Genomic DNA, 18,981 nt, shown 5'->3' on the forward strand with positions numbered 1-18,981 from the left:
ATTTTTTTTTTTAATCTTTGCTTTTGATTGAGCATGAAAAATGCCTCCCACAAAGTGGAATATTTAATAGCTTTGCTATTAGGAAACTATCTCTAAAGAAAATTATGAGTCCTGGTTTTTGCTAATAGGCCTATGATTTGCTAACTAACAAAGTCAACTGTCGGTTTGTTAAATTAAAAGCAGCACATTAAAGCAGCAATGTGCACTGCTTCAGATCATCAGCGTACATTGCTGCTGTAGGTACACCAAGAACAGGTTCTTATTCAGCTGGTCTCATTTCTTACTTTGATGTCTAAGTTTTTCCCTGTGTTTATTACTGATATCTTCTCTCCTTTCCTCTGTGCCAGGCTAAGGGCATGACCAGCTGATCCCTGAGATCAGAGATGCTCATCAGTGAAGGGAAAATAAAATGTTAAGTAGTTGAGATGGGTTGACCCTGGCTGGATGCCTGATGCCCACCAAAGCCCACTCTATCACTCCCTCTCCTCAACTGGACAGGGGAGGTCATCTGCTCCTCCATGGGCTACAGGTGGTCAGCTGTTCCACCACGGACCTCCATGGGCTGCAGGGGGACATCTGCTCCACCATGGGCTGCAGGGGGACAGCCTGCCTCACCATGGTCTTCAACACAGGCTGCAAGGGAATCTCTGCTCCAGCACCTGGAGCACCTCCCCCTCCTTCTTCACTGACCTTGGTGTCTGCAGGATTGTTTCTCTCACATCTTCTCACTCCTCTCTCCAGCTGCAAAGGGTGCAGCGTTTTTTTTCTCTTCCCATTTTTCTTAATTTTGTTACCACAGAGGCCTTACTGATTGGCTCGGCCTTGGCCAGCGGCGTTTGTGGCACCAGCCTGTTTGGAGTCTCTGGCATTGCACTTTTTACCTATAAATACCAACTGAGGCTACTTTTGTGCGGATATAAATGAGTACCTTGAAATCTTCCTGTAAGCAGACATAAGTTAAGGTTTTATCCCACTTGAGTTTAAAGAGCTGGTCTACCTTATGACTGCTGCTGATAAAAGTACAAAACTAAATCTTCTGTATAGCTGTTCTCCTCTTAAAAAAATCACTGCAGCAGTAATACCCTTTTGTGACTTAATATAAGGAAGTAAGTGGCACAATTGGCAAGAATATATTTTGATTGGTTTCCATATTTGATGTTGGCCTCCAAGATACTAACTGGGATGGAGCAGTTGCTGGAGCCATTTTGGCAAATGCTCTCCATGATCTGTGACTTGATTCCTGATTCAGTTGAAGTCAGCGGCGGATTTGTTTGGGCCAGGATTTTTCTGAGCATGCTTGAACATTTCTCCATTTTAAATCCGGGGTAAATCATGGATTTGTCTCATCCACAGAGAAGACATGCAAAGGGCCAAAGTTGGTAGAAGTAGGGTGAAGAGTTGGCAGATGGCCTCAGACTTCAGTTTGTCAAAATCCCCTTTTTGTTCCCCTCAACAATGAGGGCTGGTGCTTCACGGTGATTAAGCTAGGTATTTGCCTGTCATTACAAGTCTGTATTTATTTATTCTCTGGATTAATCTGAGTAAACATTTCTAGTGACCATATGGCTGTGGTGTCAGGAGAGATATAAAACTCTGTAGCATTTAGAGGTGGCAAGAGGTTAATGGTATCTCATGTGGCTACGCACACTGTAATGTTTTACTCAGATGGAGTTGGACTACACCAGCCTTGTTTCTGTTCTACATCTCTTCTGCTTTGCCACATGGAGTCAGCTCTGCAACAGGATTAACACCTTTAGCACCATCATGCCACAAGTAGGTGGTGGTCATAGTTGTTTTGTATGTTTACTGTTGATAAAATGGTAGTAAAGGATGGAATCCCTATGTTAAGTCTCATTCAGGTTTATTAAAGGATTCACGCGTCTCTGACCAAATCAATGCTTAGAGATGTTTAGCATCTAAGATATACATCTCAGTACTGTTGATCATAAGAAGCTGGGCTGATTGAGCTGTGTGGAGTACAAAGGCCAAGACAGTCCAAGGACTGATGTCACTGAGGAATTGCTAACCCTCTGTGTGGTGGTGTTAAGTGTCCCCTGGGAGGGGAAAATTTTTTTAACTTTTTAGTTGCTTGAGCAGAAAAGCTGAGAATGAGCCTTTACAATATGTTCTCTATTCTCATGTGTATAATGGCAGATAATGTGGTTTGTTTGGGAGCAGAAAGTCCTTATTGTATCATGTAGATCTTCCTCATACTTAAAAACCTGTCATGATCCTTAGAAACTGGTCTGTCTGTGCTCAACCAGACTTGATAGTGGAGGAAGGTCACTCTGTATTGTACAGACACCACTAAAACACTTGTCATTTTGTGAGTGCTAGATAGTTAAAACAAAAAAAGGAAACTAATGAGGCTCAACAACCTATATCCTGACTGTTGTTAAACATCTGATCTTAGTTTGTAAATTTTGAAAGTTTAGAAAGTATGACTGTGAGGATAGGTTAAAAACAATTGAAAAGCTTCTTGGCTTCTACTGAAAGTATCGCGAGTTTCCTATAGTTTGAGGCCAAGGAGGATCATGAAATGATCCAGTTTGACCTTCTGTTTACCATGAGCCATTAACATTGACTTGGGTTTACCTGAAATGAGCCAAATGACTTGAGTTAAAGGACTTTAGTTTTCAGCAGCAGGGCCTGATGAGCATATCAGGTAGAGAACAGAAGTGCCATCAAAACAGTATGTTGCAAACTTATGAAGTTAATTAGGTGCGACATGCTCAGATGATTGCAGCAAGTGAGCATTTGCTATGTTTACAGAAAGACAAAATCAGCTGAAGTCCTGCCAGTCTGACTGAGGGAAGGAAATGCTTTTCTTATCCAAGTTTCGTGATAGTTTTGATTTTTAAAATGGGTGAGAAGACATAGCAATCAGGAATCCTAAGAAAAATGATGTGCTAGAAGCCCAAGAGTACTAGTCCTTTCTGTCTAGCATGCGATCTTGAGCTGTGCCAGTATTGAGTACTCTGGGAAAGGTTTCAAAACAAACCATAAGCGTGCTAGGATAGCTCTGAACTTAGGTAAAGAATCCCTTCCTGACCCATGCAGGTGTCTCAGGTTGTGGGACATGGAGCTTAGTTATTTGTTGCTATAAAACCTGATGTCATTTGTCTTTTCAGCCTACTGTAGAAATACCTCCTTACACTGTGCTCAGATACAGTTTATATTATCTATTAAAACTATTGGCACTACCCCTGAGAATCATTTTCTTATTGAGGTTGTTTGTAGTGTCTGTGTTTGAACCATGCTTTTCCTGTAAAAGCTACCTCACTTTTATTCTGCTATATTTCAGTAATTAGTATTAATCCTGGGATTTTGAATTTCTGATTATTTCACTCTGATCTCAGAGGTGGTAATCACTAATGTGATAATCCACACAAAAGCAAGGTACATGCTATCTATTTCAGACATGCTGAACCCTTTGTACACTAAGCTTGTTTTATCCCTACAGTTTCTAGGTAGAGAAGGAGTTGGAGACTCATTAAAGACTCCTAACCCATGCTGTTGTAAAGAAGCCTTTCTTACAAGCACACAAGAACGGACTTAATGAGGGCGGTACTATGCACTGCAATGGAGTTAAATGTGTGTAAATCTTTACCATTCCCCTGGGAACTTGTGAACATAAGTCACTGTCAAACAAATCACACTACAGAATCTTTTTATCAGATATATCAACTGTTAATGCTGTTTATTATATAATTTCTTGACCTTTATAGCATAGTTTCTTAGTAGCCTTTCCTAATCTGTCTTTTGAGTTACTTGTAGTAATTTATGTTCAAAGTTTAAAGGTAACAGCCCTAAGTTAATTATCTTTTTGTGCAGAAAGCATATGTTTTCACTATTTCTCTGCCACTGCATATTCCCACAAAGGCTATTGCACATAAGCATGTTCTCACATACTCAAAGATGTAGAGTCAGGTAGCAGCAGTCCAAGTTCCCAGGTCCTGGGAATCAGTGTTGTCAGCATGCCCCAAGCAGATGGATGGGTCAGCCTTCTCTGTCAACAAAGGGATCAGTTGTGGTGGTAGTTTGTTCTCCTTCCAAGTCTCCAAGTGCTGTAATCTTAATTCACTTAAGCCACTAGTAGTGACATTCGTTTTGACCTGGGCTGGTTTCAGCTGGAAATGTAAAGTTGCCTTTATTTTCTCAGTGATCTCAAGTGCATGCAAATACAGATACGGTAAGCAAACCAAGTAGTGCTACTGGATGCAGTTGTGCCAGCTTTAGAAGTTGCAAGTTCATGTAAAGCTTGCCATCCCAGCAGGCTGATGCTCGTAGTGTGTTGCTTTACATGACAGAAGGGGAAGTTCACTGCTGAATCATAACCTTTGTGGAAACAATTTTGACTAACATTCCCTGTGTCTTTGTGTATTGCTAACACATGGATCCAAATGCAGGCACCCAGTGAAGCTGTGGGTTCAGGGGAGTTCCTGTGTAGTCACAGTGTGTTTTCTGTACACCAATGCCAAAGAAATTCCTGAGATGCATCCTCCATGGATGTTGCTGTCCCCACACAAACACTGCTCACTTTAAATGAGGCCCTTGTTTGATATTGTTTGGTTTGGGCTCAGCTCGACACAAGGAGAAGATAAGGGAGATTAACTAGATATAACCAATATGATTATATAACACTCCTTAGCAGAAAATCTGATGTGTCTTGCAGGGTTAAGTGAAGTGAACTAAGGCAACAGCTATCTCTCCTGAGCTATGGAGTGAGCTAGTGGGTGAATAGAGTAGAAGCCGGTGTTCCTAGCAGCTACGCTGAGGTGGGAGAGAGGCAAGGGAACAAAAATGCCAGTGCAGAGACACCTTCAGCTGTGACAGTAATTTAAGTCCCAAAGTGGATTTTGAAATGTTACTTATGCATCCTAAATACAATTGGAAAGTATCAGATATAAGTCAGTAGTGAGTGTAGACTAGGTTATATATTCATATATATATATGCACACATATATACATATAAAAACCCAATTATATATGCAAACTTGTGACTGAATTTTTCTGAATCACAAATCTCTAGGAATTGCAAACTGAATTTCTGAATTGCCCTAAGCAGTCTCTACCTGCCATCTCCCTTCCTCTCTTCTGAACAGTTGTTCATTTAACAATTGTGCTTGTTTTGGCTGGAAACATAGAGGTGCTAGTCCTGTACGTGGGCAGGTATGAACATTTATTTTGTTCTTGTTATATCTCTGAGATAGGACTGCCAGCTATGACAAAAGAAGATTTAAAGGCAATATTTGAGGAGGGAAGGCCCTTGTTAAAAGCCATTCCTTTTAAAAAAAAAAGCTGATAACTAAACCATTGCTGGAGGAAGGAGGGAGTTAGGATTTTTAAGTTCCATAATAAAGGTAGTAGTGGAAGTTTTGCAGGAAGAAGTTATTGGCATGACAGAAATTAATTAAAATGAATTAAACCATTTTAGTATGGTATTTTCTCTGTTGCAGAACAAAGTTTTGGGTTGGGATTTTTCTTCTGAAGTACCTGGGAAAAACACGGGGGGCAGTCTGGAGAGGATGGGGGGTTATTTCAACAGATACCAGACCTGTAAGATGATGTATTTCCACAAAGGGTGTTCTTTTCAGTCTGCTGATGAAAAGTCTTGTGGGTTTCCCACCAGTAGAAGCTGCTTAATTACATTTTGTGTATGCTCTTAGAGTACCTGTTTGGTGAGAACCTGACAAATGGTCTTCTGAAAGTAAATCAATTCTGTTTTCTTGGGCTTTCTTGAATATACATGATGTCCGGAGCCTGAAAAGCACAGCAGTGGCACAAGAGGAAGCAAACAGTGGGGCGCCAGTTAGGCTCTATGGTTCTCTGAAAGACTTTGTAGCCTCATGTAAAGAAAAAGAAGAATGTGCCATTGGCGGTAGTGAGTAAATGGAACCTTCTTGTCTTCTTTGCTCTTGTCTCCTTATAAATAAACCATTGTTGTCCATCCTTGGCATTTGCAGTTCATTGTGATAAATTGGTCTTGATGTGTCTGACATTTCAACGAAGTTATTTAATGGTGCTTTTCTGAAAAGGCAGATCTTGCTATAACTCACATTGGTCTAGAATATATCCAGGGTAAGGGCACCCACTATCATGTACAGCGCTAACCCTTTCCTTTCTGGGTGGATGAAGAGGAAAGTAGGATGTAAACATTTTGGTCACGTAAAGCCTAAAGCCCTGGGTTTGTGTAAGCAGTCTGCAGAAACCGAAACGTTAAGTCTGGATTGCAGTAGCTAAAAGCCTGTTTCATAGCATGGACAACGACATTGAGTTCACTTGCACTGCTGTAGCATCTCCTGGGAGCTTGAGAGCAGGGACCCAATTTCCTGAAATAATGCAGAAGTATTTTCACCAAAATTTTGCTTAGAGCTTTAGGCAAGATCTCCTGTTATCTGCCAGTGCTTACAAGTTGTTGGCTTCCATGCAACAATTGCTTGGGTGCAGAAACCACTGGAACGTGGAGATTTGATGAACTGTGACCAACAGCAGCTTCTGTTGCTGCATCCCTGCAAGTTCAAGCTTTGATTTACATTTTTTTAAATGCCTGTAATTACTCTGTCAGCAAGATGATTAACACAAAGGTTGCTTTCCATAAATAGGAGTCTTCTGTCCATACCTTTCCAAACCTTTCAGCTTCCCAAAGCTATTAAGCATCTACCCACAGCAGCCAAGCAAAAGTAATGTCCATACTTGAACTGTGACCACTAAATAACCTTTTTGCTGGTTAATGATCCGAGTGTGTTATTATACCATTTTTTAATTATATTTCACCTTCTTCAAAATCAGGAGTGTGGAAAGTGTTCTCACCTATCCTGACCCACTTAGTTCTCAACAGAGATTTACTACAAGGATGAAAAAGCTGGTCCTGCTTGGCATCAGAACAAGTTTTCTGTTCAATCACCATAGCAAAAAGATCTGGAACTATTTTTTGAGATGTGGACCAATAACCTGATTAAGAAATGTCTTTGTGACTTTCTTTAGTTTCTCACTTTTCCCAGTATGCCAGTCCAGTGCAAACCTTGTTCTTGAATGCACTGCACAAGTGCAGACAGGGGACAAACTTTCAAAGTGCAAAAGCATGGAAATCAATTTGGAGTAATAAATCCAGCAAGGAAAGTTGTTTTTTTTTTTTATCTCATGTGTTCTAAGCATATGTTTGCTTATGGTGAAAACTTATTTTAGAGCATAGGGCAGCCTAGAAGCAAACTTCATCGCAGGGCCAAACCGTGAATTAAATGGGGTAGGGGGGCAGGAAGGGGCGCAGTAGGATGCGAGCGCTCTGTCTTGCGCAGCCACGTGCAGGGTAGGAAGAGCTGTGTCCTCCTTGCCCCAGCAGCAGACTCCCATCTGCCTGGTCCTCTGAGGTGTCTCCTCAGCAGCCAGCATTTGGTGGTGAAGATATCAGGGAGGGGGCAGCTGGGTTTTGCTGGCCGTGGAGCTGCGCACCTCAGAGCTGAGAGGCTTTGGAGGCCTCGGTGGAGGAATGCAAAGCCCAGGCAGCTGCTGCAGACTCCAGTCACCTCATCCCCCTGTACAGTATTTGTGGCAAAAAGCCCTGGTTTCACTCACGCTGCTGGTGGGTCCCTCAGAAGGGAAGGCAGCCATGCTGCTGGGGTTGGGGTCCCTACCCTGCCTCCCTCGCATCCCTAGGCCTCCTGTGCTGCCACATACGCGTGGCCTGTGTTCCCTTTCCCAGGGGTCGCTGTCTTCTCCTCAGAGTTGCCATCGTTCCCCTCAGAGGGGCTGATGGCGGTGAGGTGAGGCCTCCGGCGCCTTCCCCCCCTGGCCGCTGCAGGCTTCTGCCGGAGCGCAGTCTGTGATCCCTCTGTGGCTCCGTACGGAGGTTTAAGAAAAGTTACAGTGACCTGGCTGTACGTTTTTATTTTTCTGCACAGCCCGATTCCCGCCTGTGCGCCAGGGCTGGCTCAGGCTGGCAGAAGCAGTATTTTTGGGGTGCGAGCCCTCGGTGCTGAGGGGCTCTGGTGCTTCTAGGCCAAATGAACCATTTTAGCTCCATTTTTTTCTGGTTTGAGGGGGCTGCTGCCAATCAACTGCCACAGAATTTGTTTTTCCTGTTTTATCTGTGAATTATTTGGGCAGGGTTAAGGGGGTACGCCTCAGTATACAGCTCTGGGGATGGTGTCTGGAGCCGCTCGGCCGTGGTGAGGCATGCCAGCTTCCTCAAGGGTGACGGTAAGCACCTTGTTTGACGCCATTTTGCACAGCAGTTGGCAAGTGACCTGATTTTCAGACATGCTGTCTGACTTCTGTGGAAGGACGCGAGTCCTCAGTGTCACCATGTCCCTGCAGTCGTGCATTATAAACCTGCAGCTTAGAGGGACCAAGGCGGAGGGGAAAATCCAGGCCGTGGGTCCCAGCCCATGGCAGGGCACCAGCCTGAGCTGGCAGACATGTTGATCCCAGTCGGGTTGGTCTTTCCATTGTCAGGTGATTTTATTACTGACCTCCTGGTAAAATAATCAAAAATCCTGAAAATCCCCTTTTTTTCCACCCGCTCTGTAGATTGTGCAACATTCATAAACGTTATTTAGGTGTACAGTGAGCAAATTTCAACAAAAGTGCTGTTGTGCCTCAAGGTTATAAAACTTCATTACATCTGTTATTAACTGTCTGTCTGTGCCAGGACCTAATTTTTTCTTGATATATTGGTTGCCCACAGCTTCTAGAAACTGCTCCTCATAGCACTTCAAGGTGCTAAGACAGAGAAATCCTGAGATTTAATGGCACTGCTTCCTAAGCAGCTGATTGATGCTTTGGGGCTGTAAGATGCCCCTCTACAGCCTTCTTGTGCAGGTGGAATGGGAGAGGTATAATTTTCATCCTGCCTTGCTCACTGCTTGGGAAACTGATTGACTTTGCATAAATACTTTTACCAGGGCAGGGTAATGTGAAAGATTTTAATTTAGAATTAAGATTTTTCCCTATTTGGTAGACCTGCAGCCATATATAGCGTAATAATCATTAGTACCAGTGGAAGAACTGTTTGAAAACATGTGATATTTTTTTTAAAGAGAGAAATTGGTCTGTTTAATAAGAAAATTCTGCCAAACTGGATGATTATTCCAGAATACTAAACAATTGTTTAAACTGTGGAACATCATGCATTCAAGCAGCCTTGTCACAATAAATGTAGATCTGTTGCTCTTTACACTATTATGAAAAAAAAAAAAAATAATAATTTTGGCAATGCAAAATAGTTACAAGAGAATGAACTTCACAGCTTACTTGGTTCCAGATAAATTTGGCAGATTTCTTTTTTCATAGTTGTATTCTTGCGTGTGCTGAGGGTTTTGCTTCTGTAGTTCTTCCTGTGTCTCCATATCTTAGATCACAGTCACTTTTAATTTAGGTAGTACAGTCAATTTTGTTTAACATGTGTGAGTTCATGCTTGTACTTGCTACTTTTTCCCCACGTTTACTGACCATAACGTGCCTAAATAATTAAATTTAGAAATTGCCTTGCAATACCAAACATATAAGTAACCCTTATACTTAAGTTAGGCGATTTGTTTTTCCTGACTTAATTTAAGGAAGTATTTTCAGAGTAGTTTGTCTAGTAGTGCTGCTGCTGTGTGCAAAGTGTTAGTGTTTTCATAGCAAAAGCCAGTGTATTGGGGTTTGAGGCAGTCGCAAACAGGCTGCACTGTTTCTGTATTGAGCATTACACACACTGAGTATTCCAGTCCTTCAACCAGCCCTGTGGTTCTTAGTTGAAATCCCTGTTGTCTATTGAACCAACTCTGTCAGTTCATTTTGGTTGAGTTTAAGCTTGAAAATAAGTGAGGGATGGTATTTGTTTTATTTGCATATTCCTGGAAGGGATTAGCTGGGTCAGGCACAGGCTGGAAGGACAGGAAGGTCCTTTTCTAGGGAAGCCTCTGCAAGGAGGCAGCAACACATTGCAGAGAGGAAAGTTGCAGCACAAAGCTGGGCACTTCTACACTAAGCACAGACTGAGATGGCAAGGAGAAGGTGGGAAATGGCCACCAGGCCCCAAGAGTATGTAAAGAACCACAGGGCCTCTGCAGGGTTTGTTGGTGTCACTGGGATAGCCAGAAGCAAGAGTCTGCCTGCAAGGAAATGCTGGGTAGAAGTTCCATATGAATCTGACTTCTGTTCCACTCCCCCAGTTCCTTCGAGTTTAAAGTTAGGTTTCTGGGATTTTGTTGACATAAACAGTGGTGCTTTTTTTGCTCCCCTGCTCTTTTTTTACCATGTAAAAGTATTGTGGTCTCCTTTGGAGAACGCATATGCGACATGTAAGCAGCCATACCTCAAAATCAGTGTTGAGATTTCATTACAGTACATCTCAGAATTGAGTCATACAAAATAAAAGTAACTTTAAAAGTGCAAACAATGTTAGCAATGTCTAGAGTTATGTTTAACTTGAGGTTTTTTCTTTATTTTATTCTTCCAGCCAAGCAAGTATGTCCAGCTGAAAAAATTAGCTGTGGAGACTTAAGCAGCAAATGTATCCCGTCGTCCTGGAGATGTGATGGGCAGAAGGATTGTGAAAGTGGTATTGACGAGGCTGGTTGCACTCCTGGTGAGTTTGAGTAATACTTTAATATGTATGTAACATCTCCCTCTAGGACTATGAAAGTACCAGAGTGGCTATTACAAATTGCATGTAAAGAGATGACTTTTCCTGACAACAAATTAATCCACTCTACATTTGCAATGCTAAGTGATGAATTTTAGAAAAAAAGAGGAGAGAACGGTTCTCTCGTTGGAGCTGGTGGAGAATATAAAGTGAACTCTATGGAGAATTAAGTATTCTTTTACTACTGTAGCAGAATATAGTTAGTTTGGAGCATGACTGTCAGGGTTAATATCTAGATGATGTGATAAGGACTTAAATAACAGTCTTCAAACCTTCCTCTGTGATAGCTCAGTAGCTTACTGCCATGGCCTTCCTCCTGCAGAGAGTAGCCCTATAGACTAAGACTAGCTTCTTCTGGGCTGTAATAGATAGGCCTGGACATTTATTTATTAATAGTTTGTTGTTTTCACTGGATAGAGAGGGAATGATTATACTATTTACTGTAACAGTTTTAAATTCAGTCCCTAAATGGCAGTTGCCTTTTATTAGACCTTTCTCTGCTGAATTAAAGAGCAGTGTTTTCCCTCTGTGAAAACTCCTACACTGTGTAATCAAGCCATTTCTCAAACTGTCTTTTTGATAGACTATCCATATTTAGTTCTTTATGCTTCTTGTTGTCAAGTATTTTCTTTTGAATGAATGCTTGACTCATTTTTGTGGCTCCCTTCAGTAGTCCAGCTGATTTTCCAACTTTCTTTTTATACAGATCACCAGAACTTAGGAAACAGTCTTAACAGACTGTGCAGAAGTAAAATCACCTTTCTAATACTGTTCTTCCATGACTCTGTCGTTACTAAATTCTTTGTGTGCAAACGACCCCAGGCTATTAAGAAGTTTCATGTAGTTATTCACCCATCTACCAGTATTTCTGGTGTTGTAAATGATACTAGCAATGTTATTTTTACTTCCAGATTACTGTTGAAGGGGTTGAATGATTACATGGAAGCACACGTTGATGCTTCTTCATTTGGAAACTGGATTTTGGGCTCTAATACCTAGCCAGTTCATAATCCACATTATATTTTTAATTGAAGTTATGTAATGAAATATGTTTTATGTGAACATCTTGTGGTTCTGAGTAAAACACCGTGGATAAATTTCTTTCTTTGCAGTCAGCTTTATCAAACAAAATCCAGTCTTGCCAAAGATTTTACCATCTGAGTAACTTCATCCAGTGTTTAGCGACTTGTAAAAATATTTTTCCTTTGTCCTTTTTTACCTTTTTCTTTGTCACAACTTGTGCATATTGCCTCTTCTCCTTTTGCTGTGCACTTCTGAGGACAGTTGGCCTCCAGCTTCGCTGTATCGCCCCTTTAGGCATTGGAAAATGGCAGTAAGATCTCCCTCCAACTTTCTCCAGGTTAACAAACCGCATTTCCCTCAGCTCCTCCTTTTATAGCATGTGCTCCAGCACCATAACCATCTTGCTGGACTTCACTGGACCTTCTCCAGGTTGCACATGCCTTTCTTGTCCTGTCAGGGTGGCACAAAACTGGACATAGTATTTCAGATATGACCTAACAAGTACCAGCTAGAGGAGAATAATCACGTCCCTCAACCTGCTGGCCTCACTCTTGCTAATGAAACCCAGTGTACAGTTTTTACATGTGGAGCTCGGTATGAAGGTTTGATGTGACTCACTGATTCAATTAACTTCAGATCAGACACAAAGTTTTTCAAAGCAGCTCCATTCCATATTGCACATGACTCAGAGGTCTGGAAGTAATGTTAGCAGTTTACTGTGCCCGTGTGGCATAGTTCCAGTTGAGTTGGCTCACATGGAAAAGGCTTAGGTTGCCTCCTGTTTCATGTGGAATTAAGTGCATATGCATGGATAATTCCTAAATAATAAATTATTATGATGTAGTAAGTTGGTGATGTGCTTAGACCCCTGCTCCTGTGTCCTTTAAGCTAATAATGTTTTGGCAGTTTTCAAAAGTCTTTTATTTGTTTTCTGTATGAAACTCTTAGTGTTCTCTCTATAGCTTATGCCTTTTTTTTTTCCCCACTGAATGGGAGGCTTGAATTAGAGGCAAGTGTAGAAGAGAATTGTCACTGCTAGGGAAAAAAAATATATTCTTTTCCCAATATGAGTTAAGGAAATTAAAACAATTTTTATACTGGTGGCTGCCTCCACTGAATTAATGCTGCTGCTTACACCAGTAGGAGTTGTCTCATGGAGTCTTTTATCTGTAATAAAAATCTACTTGAAATTGCTTTGAATTTCTGTTTTTCAAGGCTCTAGGTAACCCCCAAAATGAATGAAAGTATGTTCAGAATACCACATAATTTCAGCATAATGATGCTATTAATGGATTTAGAAATAGCTGAGTGTTTCCTTTCTGGATGTTTCAGCATCTCTAGTCTTGCTTATCTTCCATGTTTTTAGTGCACATGCAGATTCTTAAAATGTAAGTTTAGTCCAAGGAAAAATTACCATCTTCTGATGGTTGTTGGGTAACTCATGTGAAATGAATTAGTGACTTTCATTTAGTTCCTTATGATTGCATGTTGTCCTCTTGTAGGCTGAAACCTCAGTGGCAACTTGCAGTCTTTGCTGAGGGGCTGCTGCTGAGTATGAAGGTGGGATGGGCCATTCTCTGGCCGGGGGACCAGGTGGAAAGGCACTGACAGGCAAACTTGGAGTTTCCTGGCTGCCTGCAAACATCAGAAGCCTTCAGTCCCCAGATCTGTCAACTCAGCACCTTTCAGAGGCATTAAACTCTCTTTGAGAAGGAAACAGGAGGCACTGATGAATGGCTGTAGTGGGAGCATTTTCAGTGAGGTTGCTTGTCAAATTAAGATGTTTTCCTCATGGATGAGAACAAATGTGTTGGCTGTTTAAACTCTGAGAGCTTGTGGAGGATTGATAGCTATCCTCTCTTTTATCCAAATCTGATAAACCTCACTAAGCCTATCCACTGATACTCTGTTAACCTTCCCATTTCTTCTCTGTTTAGAATCTATTTTCTCTTATCTCAGCAGCACACAGCATTCTGACAAAAAAAAGTCAGATTTTTTTTTTAACCTCTGCACTCATGTTTTTGCTCTCATTTTAAAAGAAGCTTCAGCCCTGACTGCCACCTGCAGCCCCTTAGAGAGGAGGACTGTGTCATAGCTAAGGCTGCACCTCTCACAGAGCTGACCAACTTGTCTATAAATAACACATCTTTCTGGATAAATGTTTGGAAGGGGGTTTATTTGTGCTCAGGATAATTTATATAGTGAGAGCCTTCACGTGCAATAAACAAGTGGAAGATGAATTGAAGATATTGTGAGGACAGCCAGAAGAAAAACCTTAAGCTCTTTCTAAATCCATGTTAATAAAGCTACTACTTTGAGCTAATGTGACACTTTAAATGTATTTTAACTATGGATACTCCTCCTTCTTTATAGGAATAACTGGCTTTTAGTATTATAATTCTTCAAAATAACATAATATGGAGTTTATGAACATTACTTGAGACTGCTTTTCTGCATTGCTGATTTGTACCACTGACAATATTGAGCTGTTATCTAGATACAGGAGCAGGGGTTGGTTGTGCTGAGGCTGTGCAAGCACCTGTCCCTGTGTCAAAATGTTCACGGTCTGAGTTAAGGGAGGATCTGCTGCAGGAGAGTGCAGGAGAGGAAACAATGATTACACTAGTAGAATGATCCAAAACTGTAAGAACAGTGCAAGTGTATAATGTCTCTTCCTCCTATGTCTGTTTCTGGCCTCCAACAACTTGCTTTTCAGATAGTATTCTGGATTTGATAATTCTTGATGGATTTTTCTTCTCAGAATTGTGTAATTGCATTTTGAATCAATGTGAAATTTACCCAGTAAATGTAAATCAATGTGAAATTTACCCAGCATAGTCAGTGTAGGCACTGGTACAGCCAGCTGGAGGGGGAAAGCTGCTGTTCAGAAATTCATGGACAAAAGTACAGAATATGAATAAGAGAATCTTCTGTTTGGGTTGGGTTCTCCTTTACGATTTGTATCAGCCACGTTCTTGGTGCATCATCTTGCACAAATGGTAAGTAACTGGTGCTTTATATTCCACTCCTTTGCTTTTGGTCACTGCTGAAGACTGACTGTTTTGATTGGCACCCTGTGTGGTTGGAAAAAGGTTTGTCACAGCAGTGCTCAGAATATCTTTGCTTCAAGGAAGGAGAGAATCTGTCCTTGTATAACCTCCTTTAGAGAAAGGGTTCAGCTGAAGTTAGCAAGCTCTGGACTTACCTGAGTGCAGGTTTGCTGAAAAAAAAATGTGTAATCTCAAACAATGGAAAAGTCAAGTATTTCCTTTGAGTTCCTTATCTCTCCTTGTAGAAAGCTAGCCTTAGGGGTAAGCAAAGCAGACTGTATTCCTCTGCAATAAGGGTCCTGTTTGCCATGTGTGGAGTGAGAAACACCAATTTGATAGGTGAAGTCCATTAAAATAAAAACTTCCATAGGGGTATGTAAAATGGGCTTTGCTGACCGGTTAGGCCTGGTCTGGTTCCAGTATTAGGAAAGCAGTTATGCTCATGAGCAGTGCAGGTGCTGACCCCACCGTGCTGCTTGGGCGTCATTATCAATGGATGGTAAGGCACTTCATTGTTCTTGTGCACCCACGAACAAGGAGGAAAGATGGTGCTGTTTTCACCCTGTGGAAGAGCTTCCCAAGGAAGCAGTGGAAGCTGTGAATTTTTTAACCTGTACTGGTTAAATCATCAGTCTTTAGGAATCCAGATTTGTGTCTGCACAGGCTGTAATTGTACCAAGGATTAATTGTGAGTATTAATCCTTGCATGTAGGTAGCTGAGTGACTGTCTGCCTAAATAATTTACTTCCAGCAGGTAGGCTTTAAGTCCACTGCTAACTTCCAGTGCACAAACAATTTTTGAAAATCCAAATATCTGCCTTTTAAAAATAAAAGTGTATAATATAAAAAGAAAAAAAATCCTAACTTTTCAGTTCTTTGGAGCAGAAGTAATTTGTGTCTTTACAATACCAAGTGTGTTGTAGTCGTAGGTCAGGTTTAGTCCCCTGACATAGACAACAGCAGTTAATAATGTAAGAGCAGTCTTGGATTTGCTGGCTTGGAGGTGCTCGGCTCCTCTTCCCTATTTCACTGGTTGAGGTTTTCTGTTCCAGTGTACCTAACCTCTGTCACAATTGATTGGACAAGCTTAGGAACACATTTACTGAGACTAAAAAGATAAATTAAATATGGGACATTGTAATTAAAACATCACAACTTGGGGCCAGTCTGCACTTTACTAACTACTGCAGAACTTGTTAAATCTTTCCTAAAAGAGATATTACCCAGTGTTTTGTTAGCCACTCAGGAATGCAGAGAGCATGTGAGCATGGCTTTAGAACAGAAGAGCTGCCATCCTGTGACAGCTGAATTGGGCATCACACACCTTTAATGCAGACAGCGCTTGTTCCTCCTGACAGGACTCTGGGATGGTCAACAGAGAGAGCAGGGCTCTGGCCCCATCTCTTCTGATTGTGTCACTGGTTCTCACCTGGACCACTGCTTGCACCCTGTATGGAAATAGTGTCTTGCAGATGAGGAATTGGAAGTGGACAATTTTACCCTTTCCCAATAGTCAGGTACAGTGAAATGGTGTGTTGCCATTCGCAGCAGCAGCATAATAAGCTGTTTTCTCATACCATGATTTATTCTGCTTAAGTATAGTACAGATCCATGGGAACTTGTGCAGATAATGGACATACTTATACTGATCTCATAAAGTTGTCCAAGAGTGAGAGACAGTAATTCCTGCAGGAGTCTCATGACAATGACAGCCTCATTACCAAGAGCATCTTCTTTTGGACCCTGGTTTTCTGGCTTTTCATTGCTGACCGTATATCTCAGAACTAGTTCTGGATTTTCATCCTTATTATAAAATATGTCAGATTAGCCAGATTAAGAGTGAACAAACTGGGTAAAGTTTTTAAATTAATAAGGGAAACAACAGTGAGCACAGTCTTGCTCAGCTGTAAACCGCATGTCCTTGCCATGGTAGCTCATACTCTTCATGTTTCCATTATGTGTGTGTGTATATATATATTTATATATATGTATATCACTTAATAAGATCCTCAGGGCTTTTCACTTACTCTTTCCTGGCAAAGCTCCAGGCGCATGTGTGATTCTCCATAAAAAGCAACAGCACTTGGTAAGTGAGGAGTCCTTTTTCCTGGAAGGTCCAAGTGCAGAAAACTTTCAGAGTCAACTCTTTCCAGTGCCCTGCTCGATAGCCCTCATGTCACCTGAGAACCATTGCCAGAAGGCAGAACTTAAAACAGGCTAGAGCTGGTCTGATCCCTCCAGCAGATCCACCTGGTGGTGAGCTAGCTGAAGTGAGGAAATTACAAATTTAAAGCCACCTTCCTGTACACTGCTCCTGCACCTGCATTCACATGAAGTGACCTTTCTGTTGACAGTTAAACTGTTTTATTATCTTTTATCATTGTCCTGTAGCAATAAGGAGCATCATGTTGCCTCAGCATCACTTTCTTCTTCGTGCAGTAAAAGGTGTTTTGCATAAGTCACACCCCCAGTATGGGGATTTGACCGTATCGATTCTGTTCATTCCCAGTCTCCACAGCTCCTACTGACAGCTTTTTACTTGGTGATAATGTAGCACTTATTTTACCTTCCTTTGTAGCCTGATTAATACATGCTTTTGTTAAAGTTATGAAGTCTGTTCATTGCCTTCCTTAACAAGCTAGGAGCACAGTGATGTACTGTTCCTCAGTCAGCTCAGAGGGAAATTAAACCCAAAGATTCACATTTTTGCCCTATATTCTCTCCGAGAAGCCCACCAATTTTAATCGGGCTAAAGCCCATAGTATTGCACTCATGCCTGTAGAGGAAATATTTCTCTACTATCACTATTCATTATAGTTTCAGCATGTGATGAAAAGAGACATGGCTAGCCTGAAATTCCTGACATTTTATAGAAAGTAACTGTAACTTGAATACAGTTGCCATGGTGGAGGAATCTACAGTTATTTCCAAGAATGGAAAGAAAATTAATATAGATTTAACAAATGGAAGTCCTTCATAAATAAGATAAGGTAGCACATCAATGATATCCTCTGGGCTTTACATGATGTTTAATTACTGGACAGCTGGAGGGATTAATGCTTGTGCATTATGCCCTGGCTCTCAGAAATTAAACATGTACAGCTGCCACTTTATCACTGCTTAAAGTATTAGAGCTCCTTCGAAAGCAGGAGTAATTGCAGAAAAAGCTCCATTGTTATTTAGGAGAAATATCAGCCCATAATCATATTTGTCCTGAGTTCCTTCAGAACAAAGCAGCAAGAGAAATGAGATTGGTACTTACCTTTAATTGCACTCTTACAGGAAAAGTGAAGGTAGTTGCATTTTTAATATATTGGGTGCTTGTTGTAATTAAATGTAAAATACTGCATGAACTTAAGATGGTCATCAGGTAAGTCAAGAATTAAACCCTAAAGCCATGGGCTAAGCTGTGCTAGGGCTCTACCTGCAGGTTAGGGCAAAATGGCTTTGTTTTCCCTACTGCTGTCTCTTGAGCTTAGGTTTAAAAAACAGCAGACGTGTAACGTTCTGCAAAGGGAGTTTCCCGTACTCAGTGGTGCCTTGCTCACCACACGGGCTTTGGTGGTGGCTCTGCACATTTGCTCTGTGCTGATCTCTCAGTTACAGATAAATTGTCCATATCAGTATGTTTCATGAATAATTTAATTTTTTTAAACATAATAGGTGAAAACACAATATGAAAACAGGACAGTTTAGAATTTGGTATTTTTACAACATTTTCCTGAAGGCACACTAGGAAAAAAGAGTAGATGCAAAGAACACACTGCAAGCATGTTCTCACACACACACACACACACGCACACAATTCCTGTGCTCCCCGAGTGATAATTTTTCACAGAGTTGTGGAAGAGTGGTATGAAAGAACTGGGTTTATACAAAGATTTGCTGATAATTAAAATGAAAGCCTAATACTGCTGTACTGAATGTTACCTGTGCACACCCTCAAAAGATTTTTCCTGCTGCTCTTTCTGTACTTTAGCTGGAGAAGTTGTTTCTGATTCTTTTCTCCAATCTCACATGTCATGCTGTCAGAGGACCAAAATTTGGCCTGTAGTTATGTTTATCTTCTGGGCAGTCTGTCTTCAGCAGTTACAGCACTTGGAGTTGAAATAGCCAAGAAATTGCATCTCTTATGGCCAAATACGATTGTATTTCATGTCCCTGAAGTGCTTTCTTCATAAGAATGGAGCTATAATTCTGAGCCTGTTCATCCAAAAAGCGAGAATCTGTACACTTTTATAAAGGGAACTCTTCTGTAGCTGTCAGTGCTAACGATTG

At 41.2% G+C, this 18,981-nt stretch overlaps 1 protein-coding gene across 1 annotated transcript in view; it reads left to right on the forward strand.

The window, feature by feature from the left end:
* LOC104528073 (low-density lipoprotein receptor-related protein 8) overlaps positions 1 to 18,981 on the forward strand; it is a gene marked incomplete at its 5' end in the record, with an annotated part of 73,419 nt that overhangs the window by 21,642 nt on the left and 32,796 nt on the right. Inside the window, one exon of the mRNA XM_010171978.2 lies at positions 10,445 to 10,573. Coding sequence (XP_010170280.1) covers positions 10,445 to 10,573 — 129 coding nt within the window. The remainder of the gene's footprint in view (positions 1 to 10,444; positions 10,574 to 18,981) is intronic.

Source organism: Antrostomus carolinensis, unplaced genomic scaffold, assembly GCF_000700745.2.
Source record: "Antrostomus carolinensis isolate BGI_N321 unplaced genomic scaffold, ASM70074v2 scaffold77, whole genome shotgun sequence".
NCBI lineage: Eukaryota > Metazoa > Chordata > Aves > Caprimulgiformes > Caprimulgidae > Antrostomus > Antrostomus carolinensis.